At 42.4% G+C, this 14,797-nt stretch overlaps 1 protein-coding gene across 17 annotated transcripts in view; it reads left to right on the forward strand.

The window, feature by feature from the left end:
- Positions 1–14,797, forward strand: part of ANKS1B (ankyrin repeat and sterile alpha motif domain containing 1B) — a 1,175,033-nt gene that overhangs the window by 1,063,245 nt on the left and 96,991 nt on the right. For 13 of the 17 annotated variants that reach the window (XM_027542059.1, XM_027542058.1, XM_027542061.1 and 10 more), the window contains 2 exons: positions 10,569–10,676; positions 12,720–12,899. In XM_027542059.1, the coding sequence (XP_027397860.1) occupies positions 10,569–10,676; positions 12,720–12,899 (288 nt within the window). The remainder of the gene's footprint in view (positions 1–10,568; positions 10,677–12,719; positions 12,900–14,797) is intronic. The other 4 variants (XM_027542068.1, XM_027542069.1, XM_027542070.1 and 1 more) reach the window with 2 other exon arrangements.

Consider the following 14,797-nt stretch of genomic DNA (forward strand, 5'->3'; position numbering starts at 1 on the left):
CCCTTATGGCAGAAAGTGAAGAGGAACTAAAAACTCTCTTGATGAAAGTAAAAGAGGAGAGTGAAAAAGTTGCCTTAAAGCTCAACATTCAGAAAACAAAGATCATGGCATCTGGTCCCATCACTTCTTGGCAAATAGATGGGGAAACAGTGTCAGACTTTATTTTTTGGGGCTCCAAAATCACTGCAGATGGTGATTGCAGCCATGAAATTAAAAGATGCTTACTCCTTGGAAGGAAAGTTATGACCAACCTAGATAGCATATTGAAAAGCAGAGATATTACTTTACCAACAAAGGTCCGTCTAGGAGAAGGCAATGGCACCTCACTCCAGTACTCTTACCTGGAAAATCCCATGGACAGAGGAGCCTGGTAGGCTGCAGTCCATGGGGTCACTAGGAGTCAGACACAACCGAGCGAGTTCACTTTCACTTTTCACTTTCATGTATTGGAAAAGGAAATGGCAACCCACTCCAGTGTTCTTGCCTGGAGAATCCCAGAGACTGGGGAGCCTGGTGGGCTGCTGTCTATGGGATCGCACAGAGTTGGACACAACTGAAGCGACTTAGCAGCAGCAGCAGCAGTCAAGACTATGGTTTTTCCAGTGGTCATGTATGGATATGAGCGTTGGACTATAAAGAAAGCTGAGTGCCAAAGAATTGGTGCTTTTGAACTGTGGTGATGGAGAAGACTCTTGAGAGTCCCTTGGACTGCAAGGAGATCCAACCAGTCCATCCTAAAGATCAGTCCTGGGTGTTCATTGGAAGGACTGATGCTGAAGCTGAAACTCCAATGCTTTGGCCACCTCATGTGAAGAGTTGACTCACTGGGAAAGACCCTGTTGCTGGGAGGGATTGGGGGCAGGAGGAGAAGGGGACGACAGAGGATGAGATGGCTGGATGGCATCACTGACTCGATGGACGTGAGTCTGGGTGAACTCTGGGAGTTGGTGATGGACGGAGAGGCCTGGCGTGCTGTGATCCATGGTGTCGCAAAGTCGGACACAACTTAGCGACTGAACTGAACTGATGTCAAAAAGTATACTGCCTGCGTTTTCTTCTAGGAATTTTGTGGTTTCAGAACTTACATTTAGATCTTTTTATAAAATAAATCCATTTTGAATTTATTTCTATGTACAGCATAAAATATTCTAATTTCAATCTTTTACATCTAGCTATCTAGTTTTCCCAACACCGCTTGTTAAAGAGACTGTCATTTCCTCATTGTATATTGTTGCCCCCTTTGTAGTAGATTAATTGACCATATGTGCACAGGTTAATTTCTGGGCTCTGTTCTATTGCATTGATTTATGTGTCTTTTTTCATGCCATACCACACTGTTTTGATTACTGCAGCTTTGTAGTATAGTCTGAAGTCAGGACGTTTGGTACTTCCAACTTTGTTCTTTTTTCTTAAGTTTGCTCTGGCTCTTCAGGATTTTTTGTGGCCCATACACATTTTAGGATTATGTGTTCTAGTTCTGTAAAAAAAGAAAAAAAAATGTCATGGTGTTTTGATAGAGATTGCATTGAATCTGTAGGTTGCTTTGAGTAGTATGGACATTTTAACAATATTAATTCTCCCAATTCATGAACACAGGGTATCTTTCCATTTCTTTGCATCATCTCCAGTTTCCAACACAGTTGTATTTTGATGGCATCTGTCATACAGACTGTTATTTGCTGATTATTTAATAGCATTTTCAATAAAAAGTAATAGCAGAAGGAAAGAAAAATTGGAAAATCTAGTCATAGGTTTTAATTTTTTTAGTTGAAGTGTTAGAGGTATAGGGAAGGAGCTACAGATGGTGGAAGAAGAGGGAGCTTTACATCACCCTTGGCAAGACTATGTGAGAGAATTTGGTGCTAAAACTCTGAAGGAATAGAAAACTATTGAGAGTAGAAAGGGAAAGAAATAGGATATGAATGTTCCTTTCTTCTCCTCCAGAGAATCTTCCCAACCCAGAGATCAAACCTGGGTCTCCTGCATTGCAGGCTGATTCTTTACTGTCTGAGCCACAGGGAAGTCCTATGTAGACATATATATTTAGGTGGATGGATGATAGGTAGGTAGGTGGGTGGATGGATGGATGGATATGTGGATAATATGCAGGAATACATACATACCCATGTTTTTAAAAATATTTTCCATCTACTGGATTGAGAGCCCTAGAGGACTGAATAATTTTCTTTTTTGTTGCTCTCAAATTGCATAACGTGGTGATTATGTGAAAGATATCCAATAAATGTTTGTCAAATAAGATTATTATTGTCTGCTTAATATCACACTTCAAAAACATTAAAGATCACTTAGCTAGAAGAAGAGGCAAGGCAAGAATAAAAATTTCATGATTGTCTCCTCCAGAGGTCCTTCCATCCACCACACCATTTTCAAACACAGATTATTTCAGCCCAAGAAATGAGAGAGAAAATGTCATGGTCAAAACGTAAATGCAAGTTCAAACAAGGATTTCTGGAATTGTGGGAGTTGAAGTTGAATGACACACAGGCATGCTTGCCTTGATGCTCTCAAGTGTTGGAAAGTGTTTAGAAATCATTACCAGGGAGGGGGAAAAGCTTTCACATTTAATTGCAATTTTAGTTCTGCAGAAGAGAAAAGAGCTGATAAACTTCCATCTCAGCTTCCATTCTGGGCATTCAGAGCACTTGGAGTGTTTTAGAAGAGGTCCCTCTGAAGGTAGATGAGCTCTCTAGACTTGCATGGGAGCTGCTGTCCTTAGGTGGCAAACGTTTTGCAAAGGATAGAGGGGAATAGTCTACTTTCTAAAATGGAATGGGGGTTCCACATGCAGGGTTGTACTGTTTCATCCAAAATATTATTTAAATAAAATTAAAATAAAAAATCCCTTCCTAAATAAAAACCCAGAAATAAGAAAAATGCAATCCCGCAGTGAAAACTAGAATCACCTGAGTGCCAGCACTGCCGCCTATGTAATCACTGGAGGATTCCAGCTACATGTGTTATTTCATGTCTGTCAGCTAAATCTGAACTCCAAAGTATAACAAATGCAAAATGTGACACTGAGGAACATTATGTGGGTTTGTGATTTTCCCTGGAGGGTGCGGTCCAGCAGGCAAAAAACGGATTGAGATTTCATGTGGAACATGGAGACAGACTGTCACTGCATGACTCTTCTCCGTGACTCACATGCATTCCTGCAGCTTTCTTTGGTGTTTTTCATATTGTGTCTATGCAAACATGGCAACAAAAATGGAAGTTGAAGGATGATAGCATTTTTTTAAAACACATGGAATATTTGCTCTCCTGAAAAGGAGCACAGACTAAATTTCCAACAGCGAGGAGAGTAGTTAATGAATTATGACATAACTTCTCTAAAAACCCAGTGTGGTAATAAGGAGTTACTTTAAATTCCTACCAAGAGTTGTATACTTAGGAAAGTTCTTTAGGCTTAATATTAAGTGAAAAACATTAAAGTGAAAATTGTACTTAGTTATGACCACCACAAAGCATAATCATGGGGACAAAATGAAAGGAAATATAGCTAAACACTAAGAGCCTAGAATAATCTGTCCTCTTGTTTGTTTCTCTGTATTTCCTGTCTCTATAACAGGAAAGCAGTATTGTTCTTATAATCAAAACCTTGTTTAATTTTTAAATAGCAGATAAAGGAAAAAAGCATATTTAATTTATATCACAGTAAACTTAACATGTTTAATTTATATCACATTAAATTTTTAAAGGAAAAAAAAGTCTGGGTACCCTGACTTCCAACTTGCTGTGACATATATTCTGATGTGAGCTATTCAGTGTGAGGGTAATGTCATGATATTGCCTAGCAGAAATCCCACAGCTAAACCCAGAAATGTAAATGACAGTGACATAATATTATAGCATTGTCACTCAGCACAGTTACTCTTCTATTGTTGGAGTGTGCCAGCTGGTTTCTGACGTTTTCCTCTTCAGTCGCTATTGGAGAAGATTCCTGGAGGCAGCCACTGCTCTGATGAATGAAAACCAATATGCAGACCTGTGTTGTTTCAACAACATTCCTTCCCTTCGACCCACATTTCTCATGAGAGTTATAATGAAAACCAAACCAAGCATTCACTTTAACTTTTCACCTGTTGGAACTCAGCAGCTGGAACCACATTCTTATCTTCATGTGTATTATAATTTATTCTTAGTTAATGGTTTGCGTGCATGCTTACTTGTGTACTCAGTCATGTCTGACTCTTGTGACCCCATGGACCATAACCCGCCGGATTCCTCCGTCCGTGGGATTCTCCAGGCAAGAATACTGGAGTGGGTAGCCATTCCTTTCTCCAGGAGATCTTCCCGACCCACGGACTGAACCTGGGTCTCCCTCATTGCAGGCGGATTCTTTACCGCCACCAGGAAATCCAGTTAATAGTTTGGTGATATAGTATTTATACCCAGTTTCTCTGAGTTTCCTCTTTGAGTCTGCCAAATAATTTGTGACAGAAACCCACTATTGTTTTTTGAGCTGAGCAGAATTGGCTCAATATCTTCGAGTAACTAAATCCTCAGTATATTACCATTAGTCTACCTTTTACTCCAATAGGGTTTCTTCCTTTTACATGCAGTTAACTTTTCACCCGGAGAAGGCAATGGCACCCCCCTCCAGTACTCTTGCCTGGAAAATCCCATGGACGGAGGAGCCCGGTGGGCTGCAGTCCATGGGGTCGCTAAGAGTCGACACGACTGAGCGACTTCTCTTTCACTTTTCACTTTCATGCATTGGAGAAGGAGATGGCAACCCACTCCAGTGTTCTTGCCTGGAGAATCCCAGGGACGGGGGAGCCTGGTGGGTTGCCGTGTATGGGGTCGCACAGAGTCGGACACGACTGAAGTGACTTAGCAGCAGCAGCAACTTGTCAACCAAGTAGTGATGAAATCCATACAGAACTCTGTACTAACACAGTAATCATTGCTCTGACTCTTTGAAAACTGAAGGTTTACAGGCTGACTGGTTGTGAGTTACGGTGCCTAGGGTGGCACAATTTTACTATCTCCCTATCTGCTTATAATGACAATCACTGAAGGCAAACCCAACTGCCTTTGGACTTGACTTTTCCATAATAACTGTCTTTCTTTAGAATAGTCTCTCTGTTATTGTCTTGCCAATTGGATTTCTTATTGTCAGCTTTGGAGTTTTGAAGCCAAATGTCTGCCTTCCCTACCTGTCTAATATTAGTCAACTTGGATTGAATCTTGGGTCGATGAGGACTTCTTGTCCTTTGGTATATACGCATTTTACAAGGAATTCTGTAAGATATGTGTCTGAGCTCTTTTGATCTGAAGCTTTAACCCTGCTATGAGCCTTGTTCAAAATTGAAGCTGTATTATTTTAATGTTTTCAGATGATCGAGACCCAGTATAAATGTTTTGAACATGATAACTCAAAGAAAAAAAAAAAAGCACCAGCTTAAGAACAATTATAATGTTAACCAGTAGTATGTGTGTGTGCTGAGTCATGTCCAACTCTGCAACCCTATGGACTGAAGCCCATCAGGCTCCTCAGTCCATGGAATTCTCCAGGCAAGAAATACAGGAGTGGGTTGCCATTTCCTACTCAGGGGATCTTCCTGACCCAGGGATTGAACCCATATTTCCTGTGTCTCCTGCAGTGGTAAGTGGATTCTTTACCACTGAGCCGCCTGGGAAGCCCAAACAATAGTATAACTAAGGCCAAATACTATAGAGGTTGACAGCAACAAGAAGAGCCTGTGGTGAGTGGTAAAGAGCAGGTTCATAATCAGGTGCATATTCCAGCCACGATATCCATTAGCAGTGAGACACTTGACATATAACAGTATTTCTAAATCTCAGGTTTGGCGTCTCTAAAATGGGAATGATACTGTTATTGTAAGAATTCAAGGAGATATTTGCACATATATAAATGCACCTGGCACAGTTCCTGGCACAACTGGAACATAGCAGATGTTCAGTAAATGTAATCATCAGTATCTCCTATAACATGTGATCATTTCTAATAAGGAAGGGGAGTTACCCAGGCATTGTTGACACAAATCACATTCTGTGTTAACTAGTTCATTCTAGCTGCCTATATGTCTGTCTCCCTTTTGGGGGTAGTTCTCTGGGGGAGGCAGCAGCAGAGCTCCAGTGTGGAGGAGGACCTCAGTTTACCTCCTGTTGGAGATTAAATGGTGGGATGGAAGAATAGGATACTTTCCTTTAGATTAGCTCTGGTACTAAACTAATAGCTAGAAACTAGACCCATTCCTACAAGAGCATGTTGCTTCCATGAGGACTTTTCTGAGGTTAACCACATCTCTTCCTGCAAGGCATCACCGTATTCGTTTGACATGATTAACTTCATGAAAGTGACCAACCAAGTCCCTGTTTCGCCGGGTCAGATTTCCATGTATCCTTAGAGACTGTTAGCGGAAATGAGCACCCTGTGAAGGTTGCATCTTGTATGTTCAGGGCACTGTGCTGATTGTTTTCAGTTTCACTCTATCTTTCCAACGGCACTTGAGACGGGGCATTAACCTCCTCATTTTATAGGCAAGAGAACTGGAAACAGAAGAGTCAGGTAACTTGCCCAAAATTGAGTTGTCGGTGAGTAAATCAAAAGCAGCAATGGAGGTTACACCCACTCAGTTTTACCACACTTGTTATTTAGTGTCAGTTATTTCTCAAAATAATTTGGAATGTTTTTATTGCTTTAAGAACATTTCTTAGCAGGATTCAGGGGTCTGCGATAGCACCATCACCATCATGTTCAATTCCCTACTGAGAGAAAGGCAGAGAGGATTTTGTGGCAGAAATTTATATTTAATAGAAGCTTTAGCCAAGCAGTTGAGAATAAGAATAAAAGGGAATGAGAAAATGAGGTGGTTTTTAGACTTGCAAATACACTTGAAAAGGTTAATGTTGTATTTTTCAGAAATGGAGGCTTTCTTTGATCTTAATGTTTAAAAAACAAGGAACAATGCAAGGGCATTTCTCTGGATTGTATGAACAGTATTGTCTGCAAGTAATCAGCCCTGGGACTGCATTTATTTAGCATATTTATAAATCATCTGAAAGAAGGAGTATATGGTGAAATTCCAGAGTTGCAAAAACTACTAAGTTCCTCCAGGTAGTGAAATGCCAAGCTGGCTAATATGAATATAGAAAGATAACACAATCTTACATGAATGGGCAGAAGGATGGCAGATGGGCTTCTGCATGGACAACTGTAAGATAAGGAATGTAGGCGCAATCATTCAAACCATCCTTCCAAATTAAAGGGCTTTCAACTATCAGCTCTGACCGAATTAAGAGGTTTTACAGTCAGTGTATATTTTTGTGCCTCGTTATTCCTACTGCAGCTGTATGGCCAGCCAAAAATCAAGAGTGCTTAGAAAAGGCATTTTTAAAGGGGCATTAAAAGCAGGAAATGGTATCCTGCTTAAATGCAATGCCAAAGTTTACCTATACCTGGATTATTGTGAGTAATTTGTTCAGCAGACCTGAAGCAGTTGAAATAGGAGAGGAGACAGTACAGAGAGAGTGGACTAAAGGGACTGCTTTGTGAAAAGAGAGCTGCTTTATGAAAACAACCTGCCAAGATGAGGATTTATCAGTCTGGGGGAGATGAAGGTTTATAAAATCAGAGGGAGGTGTTGCATGTAGACAGACCTTGATTAACATTCACCATCCCCACCCTCGACAGACATGGGTCAGAGAGTGAGTATAAAAAGGAATTGAACAAATTTACGGTTAACAAAGGGGAAATGCAGTGGGAGAGGGATAAATTAGGAGGTTGGGATTAACATATACATATTACTATGTATAAAATAGATAACCAACAAGGGCTCCCTGTAAAGCACGTGCTCATGTGTGCTCAGTCGAATCTGACTTTTTGCGACCCCATAGACTGTAGTCCACCAAGCTCCTCTGCCTATGGAATTTTCCAGGCAAGAAATACTGGAATGGGTTGCCGTTTCCTACTCTGGGGAACTTCCCAACCCAGGGATTAAACCTACATCTCCTGCTCTCCTGCGTTGGTAGGCAGATTCTTTACCTCTGCGCCACCTGGGAAGCTCTTACTTACTGTGTATAGCATATGCACAGTATTTACACTCAGTTGTGTCCGACCCATTGATTATACAATCCATGGAATTCTCCAGGCCAGAATACTGGAGTGGGTAGCCTTTCCCTGCTCCAGGGGATCTTCCCAACCTAGGGATAGAACCCAGGTCTCCCGCATTGCAGGTGGATTCTTTTACCAGCTGAGCCACAAGGGAAGCCCCAGAATACTGGAGTGGATAGCCTATCCCTTCTCCAGCAGATCTTCCTGACCCAGGAATCGAACTAGGGTCTCATGCGTTGCAGGTGGATTCTTTACCAAGGGAACTCAATACAATATTCTGTAATAGCCTGTATGGGGAAAGGGTTTGAAGAAGACGGGATATATGTATAACTGAATCACTTTGCTGAACACTTGAAATTAACACAACATTGTCAATCAACTGTATTCCAATATAAATAAAAATTTTAAAATATTTTAAAATTTAATTTAAAAGTAAAAAGAATAGAGGATCATGCTAACTTAAAATCAATTTAGGCAGAGAGGCCAATAGGCTAACTGACAAATAGAGTAGCACAGAATGAGTGCCAGGAAATACCCCCCTCAACCCTGTAAAATTTGAAGAGAATTTTTTTAAAAATCATTTTCACAATGGGTCATATACTTTTGAACTAGTTATCCAACAAGAATTGTTCTATTCTAGTACTGTATGTGTGTAGGAAAGAGGTGAACATATTCTTATAAATGGTTTATAATTTGTTGTTTTTAAAAAGTTAGTGATATTTGGAGATATGCCGAAACTTTGCTGTTTGCCTTAGAGTAAAACAAGTTTTGGAGTTAGGCAAACCATATTAAAATCCCAGAGCCACCATATATTGGCTCTTTGGTAGGCTACTTCACCATTCTGAACCTCAGTCTCCTCTTCTGTAAATCAAGGAGAGCACCTTCCCATTAGGAATGTTGTGATGAAGGAAAGAGAGTAATGTGTAAGGCTCTGGGAAGGGCTGGGGACTGAGGCTCTCTGCAAGCCTTGGTTTCCTATGTCATCTCTTTTGCACTTTGCCCTTTGCAGTATGCTGTCAGACTCAAAAGTCCCATCCTGGGGAGACCCTGGTCAGCAGTACTTGATTCTATTCCTACTTTGTACTTTTATCTGCCTTAATATTCATTCTTCCATATTCATTGAGCTTCCGTTATTTCAAACATTGTTGGGGAAATAATGATGATAAAGACGTACCTGCTCTCTGAACACTTACCTGGGCGGATGTTTTTTTGAGAGCTTCCCTGGTAGCTCAGCTGGTAAAGAATCTGCCTGCAATGTGGGAGACCTTGGTATGATTCCTGGGTCAGGAAGACCCCCTGGAGAAGGGATAGACTACCCACTCCAGTATTCTTGGGCTTCCCTGGTGGCTCAGATAGTAAAGAATCCACCTGCAATGCAGATTTGATCCTTGGGTTGGGAAGATCCCCTGGAGGAGGGCATGGAAACCCACTCCAATATTCTTGCCTGTAGAATCCCCATGGACAGAAGAGCCTGGAGAGCTACAGTCCATGGGGTCACAAACAGTCGGACATGACTAAGCAACTAAGCACAGGCAAGGCTATCTTATCTGGGTGAGTGTTAGTGTCAATTGTTCAGTCGTGTCCGACTCTTTGCAACCCCATGGACTGGACTGTAGTCCGCCAGGCTTTTCTGTCCGTAGGAATTCTCCAGGCAAGAATACTGGAGTGCATAGCCGTTCCCTTCTCCAGGGAATCTTCCTGACCCAGAGGTTGGACCCAGGCCTCCTGCATTGCAGGCAAATTCTTTACTTCCTGAGCCACCAGAGAAGCAGCCTGTGGGGAGGGCTACACAAACACCAACCCAGCAAATAAAATTATTTCAGAGAATGCTATGAAGAGGTTCACAGGGTGGAGCATGATGGGGCTGAGGACTCGATTCTTTTAGCAAGGAGGAGGGACGGGCCTTGGCGAGGAAACCACACTGAAGTAGCGTCCAAATGGATGAGAAAGCATCATTTAAAAATTGCAGGAGAGGCGGTGGGTCGGGGTGCCGGGGGAGCATTCTAGGAAGATGGAGAAACGAGTAGAGACCCCAAGGCCAGAATGAGTGTGACTGTTCAAGGAACAGAGAAGGCCAGAGGGAGAGAGGCAGGGACCAGAGAGAGACAGAGCAGCCAGCCCCGTTGGGCCTCGAGGCCGGGTCAAGACTCAGGTTTTGCTCTAAGAGCCGTAGGAAGCTAGTGGAGGGATGAGACCTGACTCAGACTTGGAGAGGTCTTGTGGCTGCCGGGTGGCGAGCTGGACCCGCAGGCAGCCTGCCTGACGGAAGCCCTGCCCCTGCTCCTCCTCTGCCTCACCGCCCCGGTCCTCTCTCTGTGGCCTCGCGGGGACACACGGATCTCACGCCACATCTCTCCCGGTGCAGAGGTAATTTTGCACAAATCTCTCCCCTCCTGCATCTTATAGGACAAGTAAAAATCATTTTTCTCAAGTGAAGTATTTAATCCAAATATATATGTCGTTTCAGGTTTTAAAAATCAATTTGATTGGCCACAGGAAACGTATCTTGGCATCTCTGGGAGACAGGCTGCACGACGACCCACCACAGAAGCCCCCTCGGTCCATCACCCTCAGGGTAAGTACCCCGCGTGCTTGTTCCGTCCTCCACTCATATCCTCAAAAACTGTGTTGTGCAGTAAGATAGGAATGACTGAAGCAGGGGGTCAGAAAGTACAGGCTGTTTTCCAGGTAGCTTACCTTATCTGTATAAAAAGCTTTCTTGCCTTTGATAGCATTTTCTAAGACAAGGTTTGTTTTTCTCGATTGGTTAAATGTGTGTTTTTGAGATTTAGATAAACATCTGAAAAACCATCACCTTTAAAAAACCTCTCTGCTGCCCCCCATCCCACACTCCCCTCAACACAGAGGAAATGAATTTTCTGTCAAACTCTTCAAACCCACAGAAAGAAAATCGATGAGGACCAGAGTTAAGTTAAAGATCGATTTAAAATTAACCTTCGGGTCTTCTGTTTTTTAAGAAATGAATTGTTCGGTTTTTACCCACTTCAAAAATTAACAATAGAGAATCTAGGACTTTAGTAAACTATTTCAGCTATATTTTAGAATTAAGGGGTAGAAAAACTAGAGAGAAACCATAGGAGGAAGAAAGAAATAAAGTGGAAGGGAAGGAAGGCAAGAAAGAGCAGAGGGAAAGAGACAAAGAGAGAGAAGATTCCAGGGAGAATGGTCCCAGGAAGGAGTAACCAGCAGTCTCTGGTGTTTATCAGGCCCATAGGAACTTTTCAAAAATTCACCATAAAGCTGGGGTCTCCATGACCAGTTGGAGAGTTCCAACTCTGTTCTCTTTATTGAGCCCTGTACTTGCTTGCTTCTGATTCCTTTTTTGCAAGTGTCAGAAAGGGTGGAGATAATAAATGAACACAAAGGTGGCACTTGGATGTAACTGCCAGCAATGAAATGCCACTGAATGTTTCTTATCAGCGGACTTCAGCAAACAGCATAACTACTGTCAGGATAGCGGAGGATCAGGCAGGAGAGGAGCTGTTAAGATTTTGAGGCTGATTCCATTTTAAAGGAGAAGAAAATACACAAAGACTTCAGGAAAAGCGAGCGAATTGGCTCCAGGAGGGAGCCATGAGGAAAATTGATGTCTAGGAGAATTGGGATATATGGGTTGTTTGGAAGCTGGTTGAGTAGTGACAATATATTAAAAAAAAAAAAGGACCTATTTTTCTCCCTCAATAGAAGGAGCCTCAGATAAATTAGGGGGAAATGAGCTAGAAAGGGATTACTGTTTTGCTTTCGTTTTGCTGAATGAAGAGGAAAAAGATACAGGCACCCTCAGTGTAACCATCCTAAATGACCCTTTAGAGGAGTATTCCCTGCTATGTCCCCTGCTGTCTCTCCTTCCTCTTCTGAACCTCTCCCTCTGGCTCTCTGGAAGAGACTTGAGGAAACAGCAAATAAATCAAAAGAGGTTCTCAAGAAAAAAATGCAGGACCTTATTAATCCATCAGAGGCAGTCTGGAATGTCTTGGGGAGAAGTAGCTGGAGAACCAGCACGATCCAGTCCTCCTCTCAGACACCAGAGCCCAGCTCTCTGCCGCCTTTTATCTTCCTTCTCAGCCAGTTTCCCCCAGTTGTCTTTGCCATCAAAGCCTGTCCTCATGTGTTGCTCTGGACTCCGTGCAGGTGGCATGCCATTTCCATATCGTGTCCCCTCCCCAGCCTGATTGCCAGGCTGCTTTTTGATGGAAGATCAGGACCCATGAGGTCCTGTTTTAGCTGTTTCGTCGTGGCACCTACTGTAATGAGGCCGTTGTGTTCGCATGGAAACACAGTTCCCTCCCTTGTAGATACGTGTGACAGTGTGGGGGGTGCCTAGCATCTGTGTGCCTCTTTCCTGAGATCATCCATGATGGAGGCTTAAGAAAACAGAGCCTGGCTCTCTATACTGTAAACCTTCGACCTGAAAGGCTTAAGGGGGGACATGCTGATCATGCCATTAATAAAATGGTAGAATGTCATCGATTCCTCAACAGTTGATTTAAAAATGACTCCCCACCCCCGCGGTGTGTCTTGTCAGTATTTCACAATTTTTAAACCAGAGGTCAGCCACAAGAACATGGTATTTATTTCATGATGTATTTCCATTCAGGAACCCAGTGGTAATCACACTCCTCCTCAGTTGTCTCCATCACTTAGCCAAAGCACTTACACCACTGGTGGCTCCCTAGACGTTCCTCACATTATCATGCAGGGCGATGCAAGGAGGAGAAGAAATGAAAACTACTTTGATGATATTCCCCGATCAAAACTGGAGAGGCAGATGGCCCAGGTAAGGTGTTCAGAGCCTCTGTGATGTTTTTGCCTTTCTCCCAGATTAAGTAATGCATTCCGATTTTGAACGGTCACTTACAATGGATGCATATTGTACCCAACCTAAATGGAATTTTCCCATTTTATGTCATGACTTTTATTCCCTGCTCAGTTGAGCTAGATTGAAACAGACCTTTCTGGGAATGGAATGTAGACACAAATCATTGTTATCCAGTTCTTGACTGAAGATATTATGTCTGGTCTCTTTGCACCTAGAAAGTCTTTGCTCTAAAGGGAATAATGCTGTGTAAGAATCAAATCACAATGAAAAGTCATAAAGGTCTAGATTACAGAGTTAAATTGGTTGGATGACAGGGGGAAAGTCACGGGGGCGGGGGCCAGTAGGGCTAACTCCAGGTAATGCTGTTAATTTCCTGCCAAGTTTACAATGTGTATAGACTTGTACAATGGGGACTGTTGCAGCCATCTCATATTGCCACCTTGAGTAGCTGAAAATGATGCTGCTGCCTGACACAAATACCTGAAGAGCGAGATCTGTCCTGTTCGGATCTCTTCATGATTCGGGTATGGATGTCTGGGTCTCTCCTGTCCCCAGGTCACTGCTCAAAAATTTAAGTCAGCCATAGCCAAATAGTGGCACTGTCGCTAAAGCACTTTCCGATGGCAGCTTGCTCTGCAGTGTCATCCCGAGATTCAAAGCTGTGGATCTGTTGACGACTATTGGCAGAATCAACTCTTTTCATCCTCATTCTAGGTTCAGACTGATGTGTTAAGAGACTTCTCTCTGCCTCGCACACCTAAGATGAGAATCTTGAGGTGAAAATTTGACTGTAATTGCTTTGCCTTGGTTGTTAAATATTTTTCTCATCTGTTTGGTGAGATTCTGTTTTTTTTTTTAAAGCCTTTGGTAAACATTCAATGCTGCCGCTCGTGAAAGAGAAATGTGAAAAGAATGTTCTGGAAGCCGTGGCTATTCTGCCTACAAATGCCCTGGAGAGAAGGGGGTCTGAGATATTGTGTCTCCTTTCAGCTTGCTCAGTATTGAATTGGTTTCAGGGTTCTTTGTGCAGAGAATAGCAGTGTTGGGATTATGGAGAATCTTTTATTGCAGTGAGGTGGAAAACGTAGGAGAGACAAGAAAATAATAATCTTCCCTCTCTCTCTTGTTCAGTATTGTCTTGTAATCCTTATTACTGTTTTCACTGATTATTTTTTTAAATAACGTATCTAAAACTCCCCCCCCCCAAAATGTTCATATATTTTCTGCTATTTGTTAGTATTTGTGGATCACATATGTGGGTGAATTTCTCTAATGACAGCAGAGACATTTGTTTTAACCTTGAACCATGTAGTCTTTATGTATGAATACAAACTGGATCTTTCCTGAACCCTTACCTACCCTGCTGGATAAGGGAGGATCGTTCATTAAGGAGAATTAGCCATTATTGACCGTGCCAAATTCAGCAACAGAATCACCTGGCTGAACTGCTCATGCAATTTATGAAATTTCTCCACATAGTGCGTTTTTTTTTCCAAAGAGGAAATTAATTACTCTTCTGCCTGAGCGTGAACCCTCAGAGGTAATCTAGCAATTGCTCCCTTATGGTCTTTATGAGATTCACAAGCTAGGGGAAGTATTACTTTTTTGAAGAGTCGAGATCTTTTTCTTGTCGTTCCAATCAGAATGCATCCCTTTCAGGAATTGTCTTGCCCTTGAGAAAATTGAATGAACTTCTATCTGGCCAGGTGAGAAAGGCACAAATGCAGAAAGAGAAGTGAGGTAAGCAGCAGATGAGATGTGAGCTGGAGAGGGTCTGTGTGTACGTGCTTATTTCCCTCCCTCCCCGCCCCCACCCTGGTGCTGTTCCCTGTGTTCAAATGACTGATGGAGACCTG

Source organism: Bos indicus x Bos taurus, chromosome 5 (genome assembly GCF_003369695.1).
Source record: "Bos indicus x Bos taurus breed Angus x Brahman F1 hybrid chromosome 5, Bos_hybrid_MaternalHap_v2.0, whole genome shotgun sequence".
Taxonomy (NCBI): domain Eukaryota; kingdom Metazoa; phylum Chordata; class Mammalia; order Artiodactyla; family Bovidae; genus Bos; species Bos indicus x Bos taurus.